This window comes from Astyanax mexicanus, chromosome 12 (assembly GCF_023375975.1).
Source record: "Astyanax mexicanus isolate ESR-SI-001 chromosome 12, AstMex3_surface, whole genome shotgun sequence".
In the NCBI taxonomy this organism is placed as follows: domain Eukaryota; kingdom Metazoa; phylum Chordata; class Actinopteri; order Characiformes; family Acestrorhamphidae; genus Astyanax; species Astyanax mexicanus.
The window spans coordinates 25722868-25749087 of record NC_064419.1 but is presented as its reverse complement, the minus strand read 5'-3'; the positions used below and the strand labels follow the sequence as shown (position 1 = coordinate 25749087).

At 43.3% G+C, this 26220-nt stretch overlaps 2 protein-coding genes and 3 long non-coding RNA genes across 22 annotated transcripts in view; 2 read left to right on the top strand and 3 right to left on the bottom strand.

Annotated features, from left to right (window-relative positions):
* Positions 1-26220, bottom strand: part of LOC125806170 (nascent polypeptide-associated complex subunit alpha, muscle-specific form-like) — a 116535-nt gene that overhangs the window by 1994 nt on the left and 88321 nt on the right. For 16 of the 18 annotated variants that reach the window (XM_049486108.1, XM_049486109.1, XM_049486117.1 and 13 more), the window contains 2 exons: positions 24405-24476; positions 6-2122 (listed from right to left, as the gene is read on the bottom strand). In XM_049486108.1, the coding sequence (XP_049342065.1) occupies positions 6-2122; positions 24405-24476 (2189 nt within the window). Of the gene's footprint in view, positions 1-5; positions 2123-23855; positions 24477-26220 lie in introns of all 18 variants that reach the window. The other 2 variants (XM_049486110.1, XM_049486113.1) reach the window with 2 other exon arrangements.
* Positions 4119-5280, top strand: LOC125806180 (uncharacterized). The gene is made up of 4 exons (XR_007441470.1): positions 4119-4214; positions 4291-4355; positions 4433-4495; positions 5015-5280. It is a non-coding gene; the product is annotated as an uncharacterized LOC125806180 (long non-coding RNA).
* Positions 8085-9857, top strand: LOC125806182 (uncharacterized). The gene is made up of 2 exons (XR_007441472.1): positions 8085-8956; positions 9033-9857. It is a non-coding gene; the product is annotated as an uncharacterized LOC125806182 (long non-coding RNA).
* LOC125806183 (uncharacterized) lies at positions 11573-13811 on the bottom strand. Its single transcript, XR_007441474.1, has 3 exons — positions 13601-13811; positions 12594-12678; positions 11573-11887 (listed from the first exon to the last, which is right to left on the bottom strand). It is a non-coding gene; the product is annotated as an uncharacterized LOC125806183 (long non-coding RNA).
* On the bottom strand, positions 19782-22970 carry LOC125806172 (zona pellucida sperm-binding protein 3-like). Its single transcript, XM_049486128.1, has 8 exons — positions 21667-22970; positions 21471-21589; positions 21277-21380; positions 20812-20989; positions 20597-20714; positions 20411-20496; positions 20242-20333; positions 19782-19902 (listed from the first exon to the last, which is right to left on the bottom strand). Exons 1-8 carry the CDS (start codon positions 22129-22131, stop codon positions 19832-19834), a joined length of 1233 nt encoding a protein of 410 aa, XP_049342085.1. The 5' UTR covers positions 22132-22970; the 3' UTR covers positions 19782-19831.

Below are 26220 nucleotides of genomic sequence, written 5' to 3'. Positions count from 1 at the left end.
CTTACCGTTAGTACACTACCACAAGCCTGGAGTTCAGAGTTAAAGATGAGCACTCGGGCTGCAGAGTCCAGTCCTGATGCTGCACAGCCTCCAAGCGTCAGAGAACTAGGGTTTACGAGCATACCATTTCCAAAGAAATCTTGCTTCACCTCCACATGCACCATACTCTCCCCACATGCAGCAGCCACACTGTTGACTGGGGTAGGCTGCCGCAAGTTAAACTGCACCGGAAATTGCTTAGGCCTTTCTGGAGCTTTGGGAAACCGCCACAGTAACTTCTTTAAGGGTTCAGTGGGTAAATGGACTTGCAATTGGGGGGGCTTCAGAGGATCTGGATACAGCATGGGATTAGGTGCTTGAGCAGAAGACAGTCCTGGAGACTGAGCAGAAGTCTGACCTAGACTCCAAAGCGAGGCCTGAGGTGAAGTCAAGAGCACATCACTTGGACTACTTGTCAGGTCAGGGCTCATGCCGGATGCTGGACCAGTGCTTGGACCACTTGGCAGCTGAGGATTCTGGGCAGGCACTGGCACGAGGCTAGGATAATAGGCAGGCCCAAAGCCTGTGCTTTGATCCTGTAATTGTGGAAGACTCTGGAAAGGCACAGGACGTGGATCCTGGGCAGCCTGCAGCAGTGAACTTGGACCACTTGGCAACTGAGGATTCTGGGCAGGCACTGGCTCAAGACTGGGATAATAATAGGCAGGCCCCGAGCCTGTGCTTTGATCCTGTAATTGTGGAAGACTCTGGAAAGGCACAGACGCAGGATATGGATCCTGGACAGGCAGCAGTACTGTACTTGGACCACTTGGCAGCTGAGGATTCTGGGCAGGCACTGGCTCAAGACTGGGATAATAATAGGCAGGCCCAGAGCCTGTGCTTGGATCCTGTAATTGTGGAAGACTCTGGAAAGGCACAGACGCAGGATATGGATCCTGGACAGGCAGCAGTACTGTACTTGGACCACTTGACAGCTGAGGATTCTGGGCAGGCATTGGCACAAGACTGGGATCATAGGCAGGCCCAGAGCCTGTGCTTGGATCACTCAATTGTGGAAGACTCTGGAAAGGCACAGATGCAGGATATGGATCCTGGACAGGCAGCAGTACTGTACTTGGACCACTTGACAGCTGAGGATTCTGGGCAGGCATTGGCACAAGACTGGGATCATAGGCAGGCCCAGAGCCTGTGCTTGGATCACTCAATTGTGGAAGAGTCTGGAAAGGCACAAGACGTGGATCCTGAGCAGGCAGCAGAACTGAACTTGGACCACTTGGCAGCTGAGGATTCTGGGCAGGCATTGGCACAAGGCTAGGATCATAGGCAGGCCCAGAGCCTATGCTTGGATCACTCAATTGTGGAAGACTCTGGAAAAGCACAGGCACAGATGCAGGACGTGGATCCTGGGCAGCCTGCAGCACTGAACTTGGACCACTTGGCAGCTGAGGATTCTGGGCAGGCACTGGCACGAGGCTAGGATAATAGGCAGGCCCCAAGCCTGTGCTTTGATTCTGTAATTGTGTAAGACTCTGGAAAGGCACAGGCACAGATGCAGGACGTGGATCCTGAGAAGGCAGCAGCACTGAACTTGGACCACTTGGCAACTGAGGATTCTGGGAAGGCACTGGCACAAGACTGGGATCATAGGCAGGCCCAGAGCCTGTGCTTGGATCACTCAATTGTGGAAGACTCTGGAAAGGCACAGGCACAGATGCAGGACGTGGATCCTGGGCAGCCTGCAGCACTGAACTTGGACCACTTGACAGCTGAGGATTCTGGGAAGGCATTGGCACAAGACTGGGATAATAGGCAGGCCCAGAGCCTGTGCTTGGATCACTCAATTGTGGAAGACTCTGGAAAGGCACAGGACTTGGATCCTGGGCAGGGAACAGTACTGTACTTGGACCACTTGGCAACTGAGGATTCTGGGCAGGCATTGGCACAAGACTGGGATCATAGGCAGGCCCAGAGCCTGTGCTTGGATCACTCAATTGTGGAAGACTCTGGAAAGGCACAGGACTTGGATCCTGAGCAGCCTGCAGCACTGAACTTGGACCACTTGGCAGCTGAGGATTCTGGGCAGGCACTGGCACAAGGCTAGGATCATAAGCAGGCCCAGAGCCTGTGCTTGGATCACTCAATTGTGGAAGACTCTGGAAAGGCACAGGATGTGGATCCTGGGCAGCCTGCAGCACTGAACTTGGACCACTTGGCAGCTGAGGATTCTGGGCAGGCATTGGCAAAAGACTGGGATAATAGGCAGGCCCAGAGCCTGTGCTTGGATCGCTCAATTGTGAAAGACTCTGGAAAGACACAGGCACAGATGCAGGACGTGGAGCCTGGGCAGGCAGCAGTACTGAACTTGGTCCACTTGGCAGCTGAGGATTCTGGGCAGGCATTGGCTCAAGACTGGGATAATAGGCAGGCCCCGAGCCTGTGCTTTGATCGTGTAATTGTGAAAGACTCTGGAAAGGCACAGGATGTGGATCCTGAGCAGCCTGCAGCACTGAACTTGGACCACTTGGCAGCTTTGGATTCTGGGCAGGCATTGGCTCAAGACTGGGATAATAGGCAGGCCCCGAGCCTGTGCTTTGATCCTGTAATTGTGGAAGACTCTGGAAAGGCACAGGACGTGGATCCTGGGCAGGCAGAGAACCTGAACTTGGACCACTTGGCAGCTGAGGATTCTGGGCAGGCACTGGCACGAGGCTAGGATCATAGGCAGGCCCAGAGCCTGTGCTTGGATCACTCAATTGTGGAAGACTCTGGAAAGGCACAGGACGTGGATCCTGGGCAGTCTGCAGCACTGAACTTGGACCACTTGGCAGCTGAGGATTCTGGGCAGGCATTGGCAAAAGACTGGGATAATAGGCAGGCCCAGAGCCGGTGCTTGGATCGCTCAATTGTGAAAGACTCTGGAAAAGCACAGGCACAGATGCAGGACGTGGATCCTGGGCAGCCTGCAGCACTGAACTTGGACCACTTGGCAGCTGAGGATCCTGGGCAGGCACTGGCACGAGGCTAGGATCATAGGCAGGCCCAGAGCCTGTGCTTGGATCGCTCAATTGTGAAAGACTCTGGAAAAGCACAGGCACAGATGCAGGACGTGGATCCTGGGCAGCCTGCAGCACTGAACTTGGACCACTTGGCAGCTGAGGATTCTGGGCAGGCATTGGCAAAAGACTGGGATAATAGGCAGGCCCAGAGCCTGTGCTTGGATCGCTCAATTGTGGAAGACTCTGGAAAGGCACAGGCACAGATGCAGGACGTGGCTCCTGGGCAGGCAGAAGTACTGAACTTGGACCACTTGGCAGCTGAGGATTCTGGGCAGGCCCCAGCCCTGTGCTTAGATCACTCAGCAATGGAAACTTTTGTGGAGGCACTGGTACAGGTGTGTAAACTGGATCCGGGGCATGCTGCACTACTGCATTTGGACCACTTGGCACTTGCACTTGGTTTTGTGAGTAATATGTTCCAGGAGACCAAGGAGACCGAGGATTTAGCCATTTGCCTGAATGTGACAAATCTGCATCAGCCAATAGAACTGCCCCAAGCACTAATAAACTGACTTGTATTAACCACATGACCATGCCCTTCTGCCCAACACAGAACTTACCCTTGTGTTTTCGCTTCGGCCATTTTGTAGAGAACACAGGAACATGGCTCCACCCCTTACCACATTAACGTTTGGTTGGAGACAGGTGAGGTTAATTATGGTGCGGGGAGAAATTAGTTGGGTGGGCCTTATATGTTTAACTGCATGCCCTCTTTTTCAGAAGGTAATGAGTTTAAAGGACAGAAAACCCAATTTTGTTTGGCAAATATGTGTGGCAGGATGAGTATTTTGTTTTTTGTAGCTTGGAAGCATTTGGGCTAAATCAAGCTCTGGGTCATAAAAACATATTGCTCATTTGTTTATTTGGAAATTGACAGTATTTCTCTACTTTAACTGATGTGTTTTCTTTAAACATTTCGTGAGTCTGTTTTCCTCCCTTGTCAGCCTGCTGTGGGCAGTGTGATTCCTGTGTGCCTAATTACAATCTATCAGTTTCGAGTGCTTTTAGTTAATTGGCTGGGTAATCCTACCTGGGGCTATATTTAGGCCAGGTGGCTGCTACCTGTGGCACCCCCTCTGTTGTTCTCACCCCCTTCCTTGATGTGCTGCTTTGCGAGGGCTGCAGCTTGGTGTGGCTGGGAATTCTCACAAGCGTGCGGTAGGCTGAAGTTTTGCTTCTTGGAGTTTTCTCTGACTAATCCTGGCACTAAAAAGTTTCTCCTACTCCATTTCAGAGCTGAGACTTGTGAGGTGAGATTGTTCCGGTGGTTTATGCCATGCTCAAAGGTTCCAGTCAGTGGTAGGTTCTAACTCCCTATCATTCTGATTCTCATTCTATAAATTCCTCAGTGGGTTAAATCCGGTTTGTATCTCTAGTGTGAAATACACTGGAAGCATTGTGACTTTCCCTGCTGTCTGACGTGGAGAAGTGAAGCCTTGGTGGGTATGAGTGAGCTCCCATACACTTATTTTTAGTAAAACTGTGGTTCTAACATTCACAATTCAGCTCTTCCTGTGTGTGTGATCACCTGTTCCCCTCCTCGCTGATGCTCCTCCCCCTGCAATAGTGCTATTTTTTTTTCTCTTTTCTTTTTCTTTTTTGTTCTACTCCTTGCACGTTAATGTTTTTTTTATGTATATATATATATATATATATATATATAATTAGATAGTCATGGTTTGTGAGCGGCCTCTGGTGAGCAGCAGCGATTTATTTATTTATTTATTTTGTTCTCTTGAACGCGCGTTGCACGTGACTCAGCGCATGGTTTGTGTGTCTGTAGTGTTGGTTTTCCTATACTTCCCGTGCTCTGAATTGCGCGCTGTTGCGGGAGAGAACCTGTATGGTCCGTAAGCGTGGTTACTTCTTATTATTGTTGGTTTATATTAGTTTACTGATGTTGGTGTTTGTTTTGTTTGTTTGGTTAAATTGTTTTCTCCTTTTTTGTTTCTGAACAGGAGCAGTGAGCGGTGACAGGCTGCTGAGGTGGTAAAGTCTAACTGGGGTTTTCTAAGTGGTGTTTGTGTGCTGTGTATTGGGGACTCCTCTCGCCTGCAGTCAGCACTGTTCAGTGTGCTCCAGCCCGGTTCAGGTTTTGTTTTTTGGTTGTTTGTGTGATTGTGTTTTTTTTTTTTATTATTTCTTTTTTTGTTAATTAAATTTATTTTGAATTATTGTGATTTTTGTTAAAATATAATTATTAAAATTTGAATTTTAAATAGAACCCTCTCAGACCTTGTGAATTGAACCTGTGACCTATTTTTTGATTTGGTAGACTAGAATTTGGTTTTGGGTAATTTTTCTTAAATCCTGGGTTGTCCAGGTGGCGTAGTTGGCTACTAATTAATTTATTTATTTGATTTATTAATTTAAGATTATAAATAACTGTCCTATACCTTACACTTGCCACTATGTATTACACTGACTTCTCGGTGTTTTATAAAGCACAGAGTAGAATTGAGAACCCTAGTTGTTTTAGAGAGCCGAAGCTTTGTCCTGAGTGAGGCGGGGCTTACTAATTAAATACACTCGGCTTATAGTGTTATAACAGTCTTTATTTTTATTTTTTTTTTTGGATCATTTAAGGATCTTATGAAGTTATTTTGTACGCTTAAACAAACCACATGAGTGTTCAAACTTCCTTTTGGTCAAACCCATAGGCTGTATAACCAGTCAAAAAACAAAGCCTACCCACTTCCTATATCAAACTCCCTTTACAAAAGAGGGAGCCCATATGTGAGTGCTCAATACATAGAGGTGACTGGAGCTAAAAGGCTAAAAACTGTGATTAAAAAAGTGTCCAACTACTTGTAGAGGATATTCCTATGATTTCAGAAAGTACAATAAAATATGTTCTTAAAAAGCAAGTAAAACATGTCTGCCTGTTGCAATGTTTTTCTCAAGCAACACTTTAACCAGTAAAGGTGCTAGCATCACTGCTACTGTGACTTAAGTGGTTAGTGAGCTGATTCTGGAGAAACAAATAGAGGTTTATAACTGGAGTTTAAAAGCTTAAAAAGCAGGAGGACCAGAAGGGTGTTTTTTTTTTTTTTTTTTTTTTTTTTTTTGGCTTTCCTAGTCATGTCACATCGTTTTCAGTCACCTGACCCACCCCATACAGATTGGCACATACACACGTACACACGTTTAACATTGTTTAAAGTAAAAAAATAAATAAATACACTATCTTTTCACACTTTTTAAACCCAGGACTCCCTGAGAAACAAATCCTCATCCTGATGGTTCTGTGTTGAAAAAAATGAGTACATTTAACAGCATAAAAATGATCAAACATATATCAACATTTTGGACTCACTCTGCAGAGCCTTCTAGTGGTTAGCGACACTCGGAGCACATTCTCAAGTGGGTATATTTGGAGTCAAATTTTTGTAATCAAAATTTTAGCTAATATACAGTTTAAATATATTTGTTTACTTCAGTAAATTTTGCATTTCATTTGTAAATCAAGTGAACAGAGCCTGGAGCAAGAGTGGAGAGGAACAAAGTCCATGCTGCTTGAAGTCTAGTGTAAAGTTTTCACAGTGATGGTTTGGAGCTGCTTTCACATTTTTACTCCCATATTTTCACTTAGTTTTAGATTAATTATGTCGTAGTCATGGTGAGAGCCAGCATAGAATTATTAGGCATGAAGTAGGAATCCCCTGGACAAGTTGGAGGTAGTCCATCACAAAACCCATATCCCCAAGCAGTGCAGCGCACACATGCTACCTGTTGTAATACCCTGCCTCCCTTACCTTAAACAGAGTTTAAAAAGTGTAAAAAACACATCTGCTTATATGAATCAAAGCTCACCTTATAGTCTCTTAGAACAACATCTGTGGAGTTACCTTTAATTACAAATAAACCTTTCTTTTCTGTACTACTGTTTATTATTAGTTACATCCAAGTACAGGTGACTTTACAACCTAAATATGTTACTCCACTTTACATTTACTGTTAGAAAAAAATATGCGTGCATATTTGAAAATAATAATAATAAAATAATAGATGTTATTATTATTATTATTATTATTATTATTATTATGTATTGGCGTGTCAATTCTGTTGTATATTTGTATATTTACATTTACGCCACATTTTGTCGACTAAAAGTACTTATGATGGTGGTCTTTTACGTAAAAGAATGTAACCTTATGTTTCATAGAGATTTTTGGCAGATGTTAATATAAACGTTAGATGACCCAAACCTTCTGTTAGTTTCATGAGCTTTTACTAAAGGACCAGATATATTCAATTAGTAAATCTAAGGGATTTTAACAGGTAAACTCAATAAATGAGTGTTTATTAGCTGATGAGCTGGATCCGGTGAAAACACAAAATTTCAGTGCAGTGATCAGGGAGAAGAAACTGCTTTAAACTACCAACATAAAGTATTGTACTGAAATATGGCTACTACACCCAGCTTCTAGCGAACTAGTTAAGCTAGCTAAAATATTTTTTAATTTTCCTTAATTTACAGTAATCCTGCAGTCATAGTCTACAAGTAACAATGACTATCACAAGCTCACAGTGGGTTTGATCTGTGGGTTTTGATTCGTTTATTTTTAACCAGCTATCAGAAATAGGCTCCGTTACATTCTTTTAACGTCAGCTCGCTGCGCCCCGCTGCTAAATCTAAAAAAGAAAACTTTACAAATCCTTTACAGCGAGGGGGGTCTTCCCCACTCTCCTCCGCAAAACAAGCGAGCTGATTTTTGATTCTGTTTCTATTAAGAGGCGGGACTCTTTTCCTGAACCGGTTCCGTGATTGGCCCAAAGAGATTTCCCATTTACACAGCATTCTGTCTACTCATTAAAAACACAGCTGAGCTGAGAGAAACGATTCGCTCCTGGCGACGCCCCTGTTCTCCTGCGGTATCATTTTTTGGGGGGGGGGACAAATCCACCTGTTTCTGATATTGGGTGGGACATGTCCCCCCCATCCCCCCCGGTTCCTACGCCTATGACTCCATGACTCCACAACACTCGCCAACCATCCATCTACTTTATTACTGCATGCCACAACAGCACAAATATGATGTAAAACTAGGGGGTTTAAGCAATGGTACATTTCTATACAGTTTAGAATCTCAATTAGGTCAACATACTAGATCACATTAAAGGTGTGACAAAGTTAGTTTCCAGCCAGATTCCTTCCCAAATGATTAATTCCTGATTAGCTATTATCTAGGACTCTAAATGCAAAAAATGCATCCAGCATTAAAGAGACAAATTCTTGAATGAGCTTCTTCTGCTTTACTGAACAGCTGAACACGTTTGGAGGAGAACACTAACTGCCAATTATGTCCCATTAATGAATAATACGCCTGGTTAACACTGAGTGACTGATGAGAAGGGATGGTCTATGTGTGGCAGGATGGGTGTTTTTGTCTGGTCATCTGTAAGCATTTGGGCTAAATAAAGCTCTGTGTTAGAATATTAGTGATTTGCTTACTTTTTCTACTTTAACTGACGTGGGTTGTTTACAAACATCCAGCAAATCTTTCCCTTTTTGTCAGCCGGCTGTGGGTGGTGTAATTCCTGCGTGCCTAATTCTAATATATGGGTTGATTGCCTTTAGTTCATTGGCTGAATAATCTGACCTGGGACTATATGTAGGCCAGGTGGCTGTTACCTGGGACACACCCTCTGTGGTTCCCACCCCCCTTCCTCGGCGTGCTGCTGGGCGAGGTCTGCAGTTTGGCGTTTGGTGTGGCTGGGTGAATGCTCTCCTTTGTCTTGGGAATTCTCCCAAGCGTGCGGTAGGCTCAGTTTGTTTTTCGCTGTTTTCTCTGATTAATCCTGGTGCTGAGTGTTTCTCCTGCTCCATTTCAGTGCTGAGGCATTTGTGAGGAGATTGCTCCGGTGGTTTATGCCACGTGCAAAGGTTTCCGTCTGTGGTAGGTTATAATTTCCTTTCACTGACTTTGATGCTATAATAAACCCTCAGTGGGTTAATCTGGTTTATATCTTTAGTGTGAAGCTACGAGAAGTGTTGTGACTTTCCCGCTGTCTGCCGTGGAGAAGTGAAGCCTTGGAAGCTGGGGTGGTGGAGTACGGGGAGTGTCCAATACAGCTCTACCCGTGTGTGTGTGAGATCACCTGTGTCCCCCTCTTCGCGGAGGCTCCTCCCCCTGCATTAGTGCTTTTTTTTTTCTTTTTTTTTTTTTTTTTTTTTTTCTTTTAGGCTTTGTGGTTCTTTTCTATTTTTCCCTTTGCTTATTTTTGTTATATTTTGTGTTAATTGTTTTGTATGTCCAGACTCAATCCTGGTGTGTGTGCTGCCTCCGGTGAGCTGTAGCGGACTGGTTTGCTTTTTTTTTTTTTCTGAACGCGCGCTGCATGTGACTCAGCGCGCTGTGTGTGTGTGTGTCTGTGTATGTGTTACTATACTTCCTGGGTCCTGAGTTGCGCGCTGCTGCGGGAGGGAAAGCCTGTATGGTCAGTAAGCGTGATTTATTTCTTTATGTTGCCGGGCTGTGTATGGTTTAGTTGTGTTGGTATAATTGTTTATTTGAGTTAATTTGTTTTTGTTTTCTTTTGTGTCCGAACAGGAGCTGGAAGCGGTGACAGGCTGCTGAGGTGTTGAAGTCTAACTGGGTGTGCTTAGTGGTGTTTGTGTGCTGTGTAGTGGGGACTCCTCTCACCTGCAGTTAGCACTGGTCACAGTGTGCTCCAGCCCTGTTCAGGTTTTGTTTTTGATTTTTAGTGTTTGTGTTTCTTTTTGTATTTATTTATTGATTTATTGGTTTTGTTTTTTTGTAATATTTGATATTTATTAAAAGTTATATTTTTAAGTAACCCTGTCTCAGACCATGTGACTTGAACCTGTGTGACCTTAATTCAATTGGTAGATTAAAACTTGGGTTTTGGGGTCATTCTTTTAATTCCTGGGTTGTCCAGGTGGCGTAGTTGGCTACCAATTTAGTTATTTATTGGGTTCATCCATTTAAGAGCATAAATAACTACCCCCATACCGTACTGTACTTGCCACATATGCATTTTCTCATTTCCTTCTTCCCCTCCTTTACTCCTTTATCCCATTAGTACCCTTCGACCTCCTGTAGGCCCTATCTGAAAATGTTTGTTTATTTTTACCTTTAATTTCTATTACTTTTGTAGTACACTACTGTAAGTCGCTTTGGACAAAAGTGTCTGCCAAATGTAATGTAATGTAATGCATTCTGCTATACCTTCTGATAACATGTATTTGGTGTTGAAAAAACAAGCAAACAAACAAAATAAAACATCAAACCTTCAATACCTGAATTGGCTATGCTAGGTTTATGTGGTACCCTGTGATGAATTGGCCCTTTTCAGGGTTCAAAACCTTTTGTGACCCTCACTTGCAGACAAATGTTGATGCAAATGTGATACATTTTCAATACCATTTAACCAAAAATGCAGAACTTGAAGTGTTTACTCTTATGTCTGAGACCTTTCACACACTTCTGAGGTAGTCTGACATGCCTTGACATTTCCAGGGAAAAACAAAAAACAAAAAGAAAAACGTACCTAACATAATGTGTTCCCAATATCCTACACAGGCATAAAAAGGATAAAATCTATTATTTGATCAAATGTACTCCAAACACAAAAACAATAAAAAAACAACAATTATTTTTAAAGGTGCTGATATAATTTAAGGAAAAAACACACTGTAAACAATTGTGAGCTCTAAATTGTAAACATGGGTGTTGGCTACCTATTGGTAATTTGACTCAAGTGACTAAGAAATGCCTCTTGTTGCTTATGCTTCTCTCACAGTGACCTAAACATATTTACAGCTGTACTATAGGTGCATCTCAATAAATGTCACTCTATATATACTATATAGATTTATTACAGAGTGATCAATTCCTCACATTTCTTTCTTTTATTAATGATGGTTATGGCTTAAAGCTAATGCAAATGCTAAGGTCAGTGTCTCAGAAAATGTGAATATTTTATAAAAACAATTTATATTTTTGCTGGAAAATGAAATCTATGTAAGGACCCCTCTGAGGGCCAGAACTACCAGTGAGTTAAGAATCCCTGCTTTACAACTAACTTAGTAGATTGTATGAGTTTTTATGCCTGTAAATTGTCTTAGGACTAGATGTTACAAAGGTTGTGCAAGTTACACAGTTCCCCTGTGTAAATTCTAACCATAATTTGGTTATTTAAAGAAAGTTATCTCTCACGACTCACTGATAAATCTTACATCAAAAGGGGAAAAGCTACAAAAAGAGGCCTTAAATCACTCTTGTCCTCAAAAGAAATACATAATGGTTGGCTCTATCCACTGCAAAAACAGCATACTGAGAACTTCCCAGAAGCACAAGCTAGTCAGGAGCACCATCTGCTGGCAGCTTCACAAACTTACAACAGAGTTTCTTGTGGAAAATACATACTTACACTGTAAAAACCCAATTTAACATAAGTTTGAATGATTATTTATATCAAAAAGATTGAGCAAAAATCTGAGCAACAAAACATTTAGTTGAGTGTAGTACTGTTGAAATGTTTACGGCCGCTTAAACAAAAACATTTATTTCCATGCTTGGACACAAGCCTAAGTGGGGTTCCTGCGATGGTTTCCATCCTGCAGTCCAAGAAGAACCTCACGCAGGGTCCCACTGCTTGTACAAAACTGACTTGTAGAGGATCTGAAGTTCATTTGGGCATCAAAGCAGCACAGCAGGTCATTGAGGGTTTAGTAACTCCAGTAAGGCACTGTTCTTCAGGCAAAGGTCTGAAGGTAAGCGTGATCTTTTATCCTTCATGCTTCTCAAGGCAGGACAGTTCATCACCAACAACTCGCACACGTCCACGTGACCCTGCTCAGCAGCCTGTATACAAGTGAACACACAAATACATTACCAGTCAAAAATGTAATACACCTCTTCTCATTTTATTTAATTTTCTTTGAGAAGATCTACACTCTTGGTACTTTCTCAACACCTTGAAGGAGTTCCAGGAGGTGCTGAACAATATCACCCATCTCAGTTAATCAGGTTTAGATCAGGAGATTGTTAAGGACAAACATTTTCTTTTTGTTTATTTTAATACATTTTAATACAATTTAATAAAATTTTAATACAATTAATCCATGTTTTTAACATTCATCTACAATGTAGAAAATAAAAAGAAAAACTAATGTATGGCTAATACTGTATAACAATAGTTTAAAATCTATTTATTTTGCAGGTATGCATAAATGCATAGACTTATATTTCACATTTGGAGGTTTGGTACACAACAGTAATGGAAACAGTTTCCGCATTAAGATCTATGTATTCTATGTGTTTTGTGTAAGACTATCCAGGATCTTGTGGCCTTTTCTACAGTAGTTTGGGACAAAATGCTCAATTTTGTAGCAGCCAGGTGAATATTTCATCCATATTTCTTTTTCAAATTTGTGTGGGCATTTCACATTCTTTGATCCACAGTGTGAACAGAAGGCATTATCACCCACAGTGGACAGCGCAGTGAGTGGTAATGATTGTGACCGGCTGCAACTGGCAACAACTGATTCTACAGATGACTTTTTTATACCTTATGCAGTTTGAGAATTAGCACGGGCCCCCTGGTCCAGGAGCAGCTCACATACTGACTGGTGTCCCGCTCGACTGGCGTAGTGCTGCAAGACAGAGCAAAGATAAAGGTGTGTTAAAGCCCAGAGCATTGTTGGGATGTCAGAAAGGCTTTTAAAGATATACGGATATTATTTGGTGGGAGCCCACAGACGATACAGGGCAAAACAATAATGAAAATAAAAACAAATAAAACACATTTATGACAACAAAGAGATCTAATATCATGAATTTTAAAATAAAAAAGGGAAATAAATACAAATGTTTTGATTGTAATGTTGCAGCTTTTTCTATTCTTGTTTAATAACTGTCTTTTTACATTTTAAAAACACAAACATACCTGGAACCCAAATTATTGTCAATAGTTCTAACCTACTGTTTTTAAAGTTTATTTTAAAATATTTTTTTCATCGTATCAATCGATTAAAAAATGTCATCCGATTCATCACAACAGTATTCTGTGATAAACTGCACTTGTTCTTCCTACGACACAAGTTTTTAATATCTATATTTAAATCTAAATAAAATAATGTAAGATGTAAGAAATTTATATTGGTGGTGTCATTTTCAGTAAAGAAAAAGCTTCTTATCTGTGAAGTAAGTGTTTATTAGCTCAGTTAAACACCAGCATTACAATAAATACAAACAGCAATTTTACAAAAAAAAACAAAACAAAAAAAAAACAGAGCTTTTAAAGCCCTGTTTTCCTTTAAACATCTCCTCATGTCTCCTCAGCTGCATTTAATAGAGATATATTTAGTTCTCACCATATGAACACCTGGTTTGGTAAATCAAGTCTTACTGATGTTAAATCAGGTGAGCTGCTGATGGAACTGAACATGTGCTGGCTGAGGAGCATCCAGGAGAAATTTTTGGTTGTGAGTATTTCTAAATTTAGAACGTAATTGGCTGAGTATTAAAGGGCTTTTTAATGGAACGTGCAGTGCAGACGTAGTAAACTAATGTTACCTTTATCCTGATTACTGCCTCTCCGCTGGGGTCGCGATGCCAGGCGGACCTAGTTTCCACCGTAGTCAACAAGTGCTGCTGTTTTTTTATACCATTTTTATATCAGCCTGCTTGGTTATGACAGGAAAATAAAATGAGTGGTCGAGCTAAAACAACAAAAAGGAACGAGAGAGAGAGAACTTAACTGCTTCAGCACCTAGGGGATAATGCACAGACACTACATTTTTCACTCTAGAAAAAAAAAACTGTGCGTTGGATGAGGGTGGGGCAGGAGGAAGTTACGGAGGAAGTTGGGGTCAAACTTGGTGGCATCATTAATTTGCATTAAAAAACTATAATAACGCGTTACTGATTCCAAATTATTTTGCGTGCATTACCGCTTTAACATTGACAGCCCTCTTTTTTTCTTGTACAGAAACTTTTAAGCCCTGGCCCCCAAACGTTGCACTACAACACTCACATGCTGTTTTTACTGTTAAAATGTGCCATCTACAGGCGGCCGCATGTATGTTCAGCCAGTATTTAAGGTGTGACGGAAATCTGAATAAGACACTGGCGAATAAGAAAGCGTCGTGAGTGTATTGCTCACCAAAGCAGTGTATCTGGCGATCAGCCAATCCAGCTAAAAGATTCACCAAAACCATAATAAATGTATCTCTTATCATATGTATAAAATGCTTAAGATTATTTATTCACACAGACATGTTGTAGGCTCAAATGAACTTTTTTTTTTAGCTTCTGAATGGTGTTAAGGAAAGAAAGAGCAGAAGTTGAACGTTTTGTCTTTTTAATAGTACCTGATTTTCTTTTTTACGTGTGTGGTGATGGCATTTCAAAAGCAGTGTCTGAATAATGCAGAGTAGGAGGATTAAAGATACTCTTTTTTACCATCTCTGTCTTAAAAGGATATGAATAACCAATAATCATAGACATTTAAACATACCAGCATTGACTAATTGAGCTGAGGTGGTGGACAGATGCAGAGGCCACGAGAGGGCAACACGATCTGGCGTAAAAAGAAGACGATGCAGTGCATCACTTTGGCCTGTTTTTGACCTGTCCGTAGCGACACATGCATGTTCAACTCAAACAGCTTCCCCTTCTGTGCTTGCTGCCAAGCGCAATGTCCATAACCTAGTGTTTCCCGTGGCAGAAATAATCAGCTGAGTAACGGCTGGTGTGTTCGTTCAGCAAGGACGGTCCATTCCACAGACTTCTGGCCTCGCTTTAGTTCAAAACACACGCACTGAAAACCACAGGGGAAACACCCAGACAGAAATGTGGAAATATTGGCTTCGATGAAAGTCTAAGCTACTTTGAACACACTCGTATAGTCATCCTTACAATTCCCAAAGATTTTTGTGGCAGTTTACCAGATTTAGGGGCTCATTGAACACCCACGTCCAGTCGCCAAACATTTTACTCCATTTGAGTCAATGTAGGACACTGTTTGGGCACAACTCCATTACAGACTGCAAGACTGGAACTAGACAGTCCTGAGGAAGATTTTAAGAGTTCATTTAGCACTTGCAACAGCCCTTTCCGCTTTAGCAGGTGGATGAACTCTGGAAGTGGCTCAGCAGGCTAGTTTTCCACATGAGTGGAACGCTGATGCACAAGCTGTGAGGAAATCTAAGGTGCCTTGAACCCTTCTGGATAAAATCTAAGTGTTGCAATTGACAGATTGAGACAAGTGTCAAACAGTTGCAATATTTAACATGGTGAGTTTCTGAATATTACAGAGAAATACTGGTAAAATGTTTAGATCAAATATTTCAAGCCAACTTGCTGGAGCAATGGGCACAAACTTTTTATGAAATGGGGACCAAACAAACCAGTAGGGTGGCCTTAAACCACATTGTTGAGTCATTATACTACAGTCTTGGGTTGCTCTCGCATGCATGCCACTTACAAAGCAAAACTGTTTGGACAGATGTCCAATAAGGACCGCATTAAAACACACCTGATTCACGAACGATCTCTTTAAAAACGGTGCAGAGTGGCTTTAAAGCCAGGAAACTACTATTCAGGGCAATGTGCTTCCACAATAAAGACTGAAACATTACATTAGAAGAGGTAGACAAATATGATGTGTATGACTTTTGAACTGAAATGGTCTCAATGGAAAAAAGTTTTGTTTTTGGAGAAGCGGTCACTTAAATTCCACAGAAATCTATTGTGTTGGGTACTGCAAAGAAGCTTAACCAACCAGCTGTGTAGCAGAGCCCATCCAGGCCTGCACTGTAAAAAATTTACTGTAGAATTTACAGTAATTAACTGGCAAAAAAGTTGCCAGTAATATACTGTAAAAAGTGTTGTTAATTACTGTAAAAGCAATTACAGTATGTTGCTGTAACTCAGATTACAGTTTTTTCCTGTATTTAAATTACAAACATTTCTTGTATTTTTTTACAGTAACTTCTTGTAATCCATACTGTAAAAGATTACTGTAGAATTCACAGTAATTAGCTGGCAAAAAAGTTGCCAGTAAAATTCTGTAAAAACCTTAAAAATACAGTAATTTGCAGTAAATAAGATTTACCCTGAAAAATTAGAAAATGCTAATCATATCCTAGCCATCCAGCCATCCATTTTCATCAATAAATTAAATTCAATTGCATTAGAATTTCTTCACAAATAAAGACAACCACACTGTTACAATGTCAAACATTTATTAATAATGTTGAGATAAGGTTGGACTAAAAAAAATCTGTTTAAAATTCATAAATTCATAAAATTCAAAAGAAGTACAGGTACAGGGCACTTTTTTCTCTCTGATGCACTACAATTTTACTGTACAAACATGACATAACAATCTGGAGACTTATAGTAGAAAGTTAAACAGTAAACATTTTTTTTTATCTTTTTTTTTTTTTAATCGACCTCTCATATTTATCACCAACACTGAAGAAATTCATGTACAACAAATGATTTAATTCTGGAAACATTTTAAAAAATCAGTAGAATTGGCCTTTAAAAATACATATTCCTGCATACAAGTGGAGAACGTATTTCATAAACATGTACCAAAATAAGAACTACAAGGGTAGATTTTTCTATTACAGCAATTAGGCATAGAAAGGTGTTTGAAAGGTGTACAGATTCTACCAAACATTGAATGAAATATAATTTAGCAAAACAACTTAACTAATCCAATAACAACGCATTCTGAATACAAAATGAACAACATATGAACAACTGGGATGCTATGTCCACAAAGATCCTTGGTTCTTTCGTTTGAGAACTTTTCATTCCATACTCACACAGACAGCCATTCAAAGTCCATTAAGCATTTGAGAAGCGTACACACATGTGGGTTGACAGTGTTGCTCTTTTTTGCCGAGACCTTCCCACCTTTCTTGCCGATGGTTGGATTAATTCCAATGAAGCATCTAAAATAAAACATAACATAGCCCCATGGTTTATATCAAAGTATATGTTTGATAGGCTGCATGTTTCACATTTAAAATAAGATGCAATTCTAAATTGAGGTTTTATACCTAGTCTTACTTTAAACCATCACCATCCCAACTCTACTGCAGTGTATATGTGGTGGACTTGTACTACTTTTATCTGCCAACCAAACTTTAATTCCAAGTTAAATAGTATTTTTAAAGTTTTTTCTTATCAACGAAGGGCTGGTGTGGCTGCAGGGTCAGTGAACATTTATCAGTTCAATTTTTCACCATTTGAGGTTAAATTTGAAAATATAAATGGGTGTAAAAAATATAATATTTTTTTTCCCATTTATCCTAAAATTTAACATTATGAGGAGCAGAAATGAAATGCATTCTGCTCCTCATAATGTAAATTTCCAGATAAATGGAAAAAAAAATTAATTTTTACTTGTTTATCTGTTTTTTTTTTTTTTTTTTTTTACTTTTTTTTAAGTAGTAGGATTATACCTCCAGCCTGGGGAGAACACAATGCCTGTCTGTGATTGGTCAGTAAGACTCTGCCTTATTGTGAGGAGAGGAGAGTTCCCAACTAGCACAACAATTTTATCAACACTCCTTCACATGTAGTATAACCAGCAGATAAAGTCCCACCTTTCCACTTAAAGAACTGATTAGCTTGCTTGTTATGGATAAAGTCCCGCACCTCAACACAGACCAATAACAAACAGGTATAGAGTTCTCCCCAGGCTGGTGGTACAATCCTACCACATTAAGTACAAGATGCAAAAATGGAAAAATTAATTAATTTAAAAAATATATAAATCAGAAAATAGCATTAAAATATTTTTTTTCCCATTTTTACTCAAAATCAGACTGCGAGGAATAGAATGGAAAAACTAGAAATAAATTCACCAAATAGAAAAATGAATGAAAAGTTTTACACAAGTTTCTATTGTCTAATTTAGCCTCAAATGGTCAGAAAATTTAAATGAAATGTTACACAGACCCTGTAGGTTTTCATTCCAATAAAGCATAAGCACACGTACATATAAGCCCATATAACATATAAGCCCACTTACTTTCCACTCAAATTAATTAATTAATTCTCAGACTTTAAACATCTTCATTTATTAAGATAAAAAAGTCACAGTTCTCACTTATTTTTGTGTGGCATGAACAGAGTAGCAAAATAGCTTGCTTGGTTATACGCTTATTTCTTTTATTATTCAGTTTACCATATTTTAAGTGCCTCTCCGGGCTAGATAGCTAGCTAGGTTAGCTATATCATCCCCAGTCCCACACACCGAGTCCCCACGCTAGCATTTAGCTCGCTACAAAATGCCTCTCCGGGCTAGATAGCTAGCTAGGTTAGCTATATCATCCCCAGTCCCACACACCGAGTCCCCACGCTAGCATTTAGCTCGCTACAAAATGCCTCTCCGGGCTAGATAGCTAGCTAGGTTAGCTATATCATCCCCAGTCCCACACACCGAGTCCCCACGCTAGCATTTAGCTCGCTACAAAATGCCTCTCCGGGCTAGATAGCTAGCTAGGTTAGCTATATCATCCCCAGTCCCACACACCGAGTCCCCACGCTAGCATTTAGCTCCCTACAAAATGCCTCTCCAGGCTAGAGGTTAGCTATATCTTCCCCAGTCCCACACACCGAGTCCTCACGCTAGCATTTAGCTCCCTACAAAATGCCTCACCAGGCTAGAGGTTAGCTATATCATCCCCAGTCCCACACACCGAGTCCCCACGCTAGCATTTAGCTCGCTACAAAATGCCTCTCCAGGCTAGAGGTTAGCTATATCTTCCCCAGTCTCACACACCGAGTCCCCACGCTAGCATTTAGCTCGCTACAAAATGCCTCACCAGGCTAGATAGCTAGCTAGGTTAGCTTTATCATCCCCAGTCCCACACACCGAGTCCCCACGCTAGCATTTAGCTCCCTACAAAATGCCTCTCCAGGCTAGAGGTTAGCTATATCTTCCCCAGTCCCACACACCGAGTCCTCACGCTAGCATTTAGCTCCCTACAAAATGCCTCACCAGGCTAGAGGTTAGCTATATCATCCCCAGTCCCACACACCGAGTCCCCACGCTAGCATTTAGCTCGCTACAAAATGCCTCTCCAGGCTAGAGGTTAGCTATATCTTCCCCAGTCTCACACACCGAGTCCCCACGCTAGCATTTAGCTCGCTACAAAATGCCTCACCAGGCTAGATAGCTAGCTAGGTTAGCTTTATCATCCCCAGTCCCACACACCGAGTCCCCACGCTAGCATTTAGCTCGCTACAAAATGCCTCACCAGGCTAGATAGCTAGCCAGGTTAGCTTTATCATCCCCAGTCCCACACACCGAGTACCCACGCTAGCATTTAGCTAATTAGCGCACTACAAAATGCCTCTCCAGTCTAGAGGTTAGCTATATCATCCCCAGTCCCACACACCGAGCCCCCACTTTTAAGTAATATAAACTTGAACTTACCAGCTGTGAAAAACAGGCGTTTCCAGGCTGTCTTGTCCTCTCTTCTCCTGTCTTCCCGCGCAATCCATGCAAGACTTTTACAGTGCATTACTGTGAAACTGCTTTGAACACGACCCTGCTTGCAGTTGTGCTCATCCATTACTGTTAATTCCTGTAATTGTTTTGCACAACCACGATGCACTCTAAAATACAGTTACATATTGTAAAAAAAAAAAAACAGTATATTACTGTAAAAAAAATACTGTAAAAACTACAGTAATTTTTTTACAGTGTGGAATAAAGGCAAGAGACAGATTCAAATTTCCCCATATTTATTTATAAAAATTTTAAGAAACACTATTGACTCATTGCAACAAGTGGTCATCATCCTCAACCAAGATGGGGCCCAAAGAGACTTCCGTTTCAAAATACTGATCTGTAAAACAAAGTTGCAAACAAACGAATTAGACTTTGTTCCTTCACAAAAACATGTTAGAACAAGGTCCCTCAAACCTGGTCATTGAAGCTCACTTTCCTGCACATTTTAGGAGTGATTGCCACCAACATTAGTTTAAAAACAATGGCCTTTTACGAGCAGGTAAACTAGTTGAACCAAACTAGTTTGAACCTGGGAAAGTGGATTTCAAGGACCAGGGTTAAGAAATGCTGGGTCTGTTTCCCCAGACATTCCTCCCATTAGACAGCCTTGAGTTTGGACTGAGGTTTAACCTTAGGCATCATGCTTTTTGAGAAGCATAGGTCAAGGCAAGCATACCTTCTTCAGTGTGCACACTTCTCCCCTTCCTGGAGACACATTCTCCATCACAACAGTTACAATTCTGGTCATTACCATCTGCAGCAGCCCACCTACGTAGAGCAAACACACAGCAGCTTTAGTACAAACTGAAACAAAGGCATCATAACAGTATTATTTTGAGGCATACCCATTGGTCTCAAAGGAGCAAGCTTTGTGTTCAGCATCAGTCTTCCGTAAAGTTGTAGAGGCTTTCAGGAAACATGTGATGTACAGCTACAAAAAACAAAAAAAAAACAAAGTTAATGTTGTTCAGGTAGTTTGTAAAATGGCAGCATTAAAAACAAATGCTCCAACGTAACCAAGTCTTCCATACCATACTACTGTTGGTTTGTTCAAATCTGAACACTTCCAACTGAAACTGCAGCTTATCATCTTGAACCCGTTTCATAAATTCAGAGTTGGAGCCCGTTATCTTGGCATCAACCAAGCATCTAAAAATATAAATAAAGAAATAAATAGAAAAAAGGAGGAGATGTTGGTGGTTGGTTTCTACATGCACTCGTCTAGGCTAGTAAAAGCAATACTCACCCATGGTTCTCAATAAATGTGTATCTGGGAACAGCATTAATGTCAGGAACTGCAGTTGCCACACAGTGGTCCACAAATACACGGAGAGGTACATGGTTAAACTGGGTCAAAGATGCCTCAATCTTCATGAACTCGCCAAGGAAGTATTGATTCGATGGTCTCTCATACTGCCAGTCATCTACAAGCAACAAGTTAAAGGCCATGTTCAGACTGCAAATAAAACTAAAAAAAAAAAAAAAAAATTTAAATCAGATCTGTGACTGTCTGCACTGTTATTTATAAGTGATCAGACCAGATTTGCATACAAGTCAATAACTAAGCTTCCTTGATCCCTGTACTCTGAATCTGAAGTTACATACATTGCAAGTGCTGCAAAGACATTGGAATCCAATTTGAGCTTCCAGAGAGTTAAGATATGGCTGTTTAGACTTTAGAAAAAGTTTGAGAATTTTCACAAATACAAACCAGTCATGAGCTTCATGGTGAAGACCAAATGCTCTTCCGCTGCCACTGTAGAGGAATACGGCACCCATGTAGGGGACACAGCAATACTGCTCACATTGTGCTTCCTAAAACAAAAGAAATTCCAAGTTAAGGCTCCAAGCAAAGCAGTTAAGAAAAAGGAAACCACTGTAGCTAGTCCATCTTAAGAAGCTTACCTTGAGTAGTGACAATCAATCTGAACATTGACTCTTCCTGTTCGGACAATTGAAGTACCAACCAGAGGTTCAGAGCGGTAGAGGAGGTGAAAGCTGTAGATAAGGTAATCTTCCGTCATCTGAAATAGCAATATTGCATTAGTAGAGCAGTGACCTGCACAACAATTAAAACTAAGCAATTCATAACTCAACTTACCGTTAGTACACTACCACAAGCCTGGAGTTCAGAGTTAAAGATGAGCACTCGGGCTGCAGAGTCCAGTCCTGATGCTGCACAGCCTCCAAGCGTCAGAGAACTAGGGTTTACGAGCATACCATTTCCAAAGAAATCTTGCTTCACCTCCACATGCACCATACTCTCCCCACATGCAGCAGCCACACTGTTGACTGGGGTAGGCTGCCGCAAGTTAAACTGCACCGGAAATTGCTTAGGCCTTTCTGGAGCTTTGGGAAACCGCCACAGTAACTTCTTTAAGGGTTCAGTGGGTAAATGGACTTGCAATTGGGGGGGCTTCAGAGGATCTGGATACAGCATGGGATTAGGTGCTTGAGCAGAAGACAGTCCTGGAGACTGAGCAGAAGTCTCACCTAGACTCCAAAGCGAGGCCTGAGGTGAAGTCAAGAGCACATCACTTGGACTACTTGTCAGGTCAGGGCTCATGCCGGATGCTGGACCTGTGCTTGGACCACTTGGCAGCTGAGGATTCTGGGCAGGCACTGGCACGAGGCTAGGATAATAGGCAGGCCCCAAGCCTGTGCTTTGATCCTGTAATTGTGGAAGACTCTGGAAAGGCACAGGCACAGATGCAGGATGTGGATCATGGGCAGGCAGCAGTACTGAACTTGGACCACTTGGCAGCTGAGGATTCTGGGCAGGCACTGCCACAAGGCTAGGATCATAAGCAGGCCCAGAGCCTGTGCTTGGATCCTGTAATTGTGGAAGACTCTGGAAAGGCACAGGCACAGATGCAGGATGTGGATCCTGGGCAGGCAGCAGTACTGAACTTGGACCACTTGGCAGCTGAGGATTCTGGGCAGGCACTGCCACAAGGCTAGGATCATAAGCAGGCCCAGAGCCTGTGCTTGGATCCTGTAATTGTGGAAGACTCTGGAAAGGCACAGGACGTGGATCCTGGGCAGGCAGCAGTACTGTACTTGGACCACTTGGCAGCTGAGGATTCTGGGCAGGCACTGCCACAAGGCTAGGATCATAAGCAGGCCCAGAGCCTGTGCTTGGATCCTGTAATTGTGGAAGACTCTGGAAAGGCACAGGACGTGGATCCTGGGCAGGCAGCAGAACTGTACTTGGACCACTTGGCAGCTGAGGATTCTGGGCAGGCACTGGCACAAGACTCAGGTCAGAGGCAGGCCATGATCCCGTGCTTGGATCCTGTAACTGTGGAAGACTCTGGAAAGGCACAGGCACAGATGCAGGATGTGGATCCTGGGCAGGCAGCAGTACTGAACTTGGACCACTTGGCAGCTGAGGATTCTGGGCAGGCACTGGCACAAGACTCAGGTCAGAGGCAGGCCATGATCCCGTGCTTGGATCCTGTAACTGTGGAAGACTCTGGAAAGGCAAAGGCACAGATGCAGGATGTGGATCCTGGGCAGGCAGCAGTACTGAACTTGGACCACTTGGCAGCTGAGGATTCTGGGCAGGCACTGGCTCAAGACTGGGATAATAATAGGCAGGCCCAGAGCCTGTGCTTGGATCACTCAATTGTGGAAGACTCTGGAAAGGCACAGGACGTGGATCCTGAGCAGCCTGCAGCACTGAACTTGGACCACTTGACAGCTGAGGATTCTGGGCAGGCATTGGCACAAGACTGGGATAATAGGCAGGCCCAGAGCCTGTGCTTGGATCACTCAATTGTGGAAGACTCTGGAAAGGCACAGACGCAGGATATGGATCCTGGACAGGCAGCAGTACTGTACTTGGACCACTTGGCAACTGAGGATTCTGGGCAGGCACTGGCTCAAGACTGGGATAATAATAGGCAGGCCCCAAGCCTGTGCTTTGATCCTGTAATTGTGGAAGACTCTGGAAAGGCACAGGACGTAGATCCTGGGCAGGCAGCAGTACTGTACTTGGACCACTTGGCAGCTGAGGATTCTGGGCAGGCACTGGCACGAGGCTAGGATAATAGGCAGGCCCCAAGCCTGTGCTTTGATCCTGTAATTGTGGAAGACTCTGGAAAGGCACAGGACGTAGATCCTGGGCAGGCAGCAGTACTGTACTTGGACCACTTGGCAGCTGAGGATTCTGGGCAGGCATTGGCACAACACTGGGATCATAGGCAGGCCATGATCCTGTGCTTGGATCACTCAATTGTGGAAGACTCTGAAAAGGCACAGGATGTGGATCCTGGGCAGGCAGAGAACCTGAACTTGGACCACTTGGCAGCTGAGGATTCTGGGCAGGCACTGGCACGAGGCTAGGATCATAGGCAGGCCCAGAGCCTGTGCTTGGATCACTCAATTGTGGAAGACTCTGGAAAGGCACAGACGCAGGATATGGATCCTGGACAGGCAGCAGTACTGTACTTGGACCACTTGGCAACTGAGGATTCTGGGCAGGCACTGGCTCAAGACTGGGATAATAATAGGCAGGCCCCGAGCCTATGCTTTGATCCTGTAATTGTGGAAGACTCTGGAAAGGCACAGGCACAGATGCAGGATGTGGATCCTGGGCAGGCAGCAGTACTGAACTTGGACCACTTGGCAGCTGAGGATTCTGGGCAGGCACTGGCACGAGGCTAGGATCATAAGCAGGCCCAGAGCCTGTGCTTGGATCACTCAATTGTGGAAGACTCTGGAAAGGCACAGGACGTGGATCCTGGGCAGCCTGCAGCAGTGAACTTGGACCACTTGGCAGCTGAGGATTCTGGGCAGGCATTGGCACAACACTGGGATCATAGGCAGGCCCCAAGCCTGTGCTTTGATCCTGTAATTGTGGAAGACTCTGGAAAGGCACAGGATGTGGATCCTGAGCAGCCTGCAGCACTGAACTTGAACCACTTGGCAGCTGAGGATTCTGGGCAGGCACTGGCACGAGGCTAGGGTCATAGGCAGGCCCAGAGTCTGTACTTGGATCACTCAATTGTGGAAGACTCTGGAAAGGCACAGGACGTGGATCCTGAGCAGACTGCAATACTGAACTTGGACCACTTGGCAGCTGAGGATTCTGGGCAGGCACTGGCACGAGGCTAGGATCATAGGCAGGCCCAGAGCCTGTGCTTGGATCACTCAATTGTGGAAGACTCTGGAAAGGCACAGACGCAGGATATGGATCCTGGACAGGCAGCAGTACTGTACTTGGACCACTTGGCAGCTGAGGATTCTGGGCAGGCACTGGCACGAGGCTAGGATCATAGGCAGGCCCAGAGCCTGTGCTTGGATCACTCAATTGTGGAAGACTCTGGAAAGGCACAGGATGTGGATCCTGGGCAGGCAGAGAACCTGAACTTGGACCACTTGGCAGCTGAGGATTCTGGGCAGGCACTGGCACAAGGCTAGGATCATAGGCAGGGCCTGAGCCTGTGCTTGGATCACTCAATTGTGGAAGACTCTGGAAAGGCACAGGACGTGGATCCTGAGCAGCCTGCAGCACTGAACTTGGACCACTTGGCAGCTGAGGATTCTTGGCAGGCACTGGCACAAGACTCGGGTCAGAGGCAGGCCATGATCCCGTGCTTGGATCACTCAATTGTGGAAGACCCTGGAAAGGCACAGGACGTGGATCCTGAGCAGCCTGCAGCACTGAACTTGGACCACTTGGCAACTGAGGATTCTGGGCAGGCATTGGCACAAGACTGGGATCATAGGCAGGCCCAGAGCCTGTGCTTGAATCACTCAATTGTGGAAGACTCTGGAAAGGCACAGATGCAGAATATGGATCCTGGACAGGCAGCAGTACTGTACTTGGACCACTTGACAGCTGAGGATTCTGGGCAGGCATTGGCACAAGACTGGGATCATAGGCAGGCCCAGAGCCTGTGCTTGGATCACTCAATTGTGGAAGACTCTGGAAAGGCACAGGCACAGATGCAGGATGTGGCTCCTGGGCAGGCAGAAGTACTGAACTTGGACCACTTGGCAGCTGAGGATTCTGGGCAGGCCCCAGCCCTGTGCTTAGATCACTCAGCAATGGAAAATTTTGGGGAGGCACTGGTACAGGTGTGTAAACTGGATCCGGGGCATGCTGCACTACTGCATTTGGACCACTTGGCAGTGAAAGATTCTGGGCAGGCACCAACAAAGAACTCTGAACTGGAATCCAGACTGGCACATTGTTTAGGCTGCTCCTTTCTGCAGGAGCTCGGACAGGCACTGGCAGAGGACTTGGATCAGATTCCTGGACTGGTGCCAACACAGGTTCTGGCACAGGAGTCTGAACTAGATTCCAGGCTGGTGGGTTTGGACCACTTACCAGAGACGGAAGCTCAGGAGAAGCAGACACAGGATCCTGAGCAGGATGCCTTCCTGGGGATTGCACATAATACTCTGCAAGGTGTTGTTTACGATCCTGAAGAGGATTCTGCTCTCGTTTGTACCCACGATTTACATCTGATTTCTCACGAAAGCCCCAACGATAGAACGTTACTGGAGGTTGAGGCATGTTCAAGAACCTGTTCGGCTCAATCCTACCATAGCCCCAAGGAGTCTTTTTGGAGTCATAAGGGGAAGAAGCTTGCACTTGGTTTTGTGAGTAATACGTTCCAGGAGACCAAGGAGACCGAGGATTTAG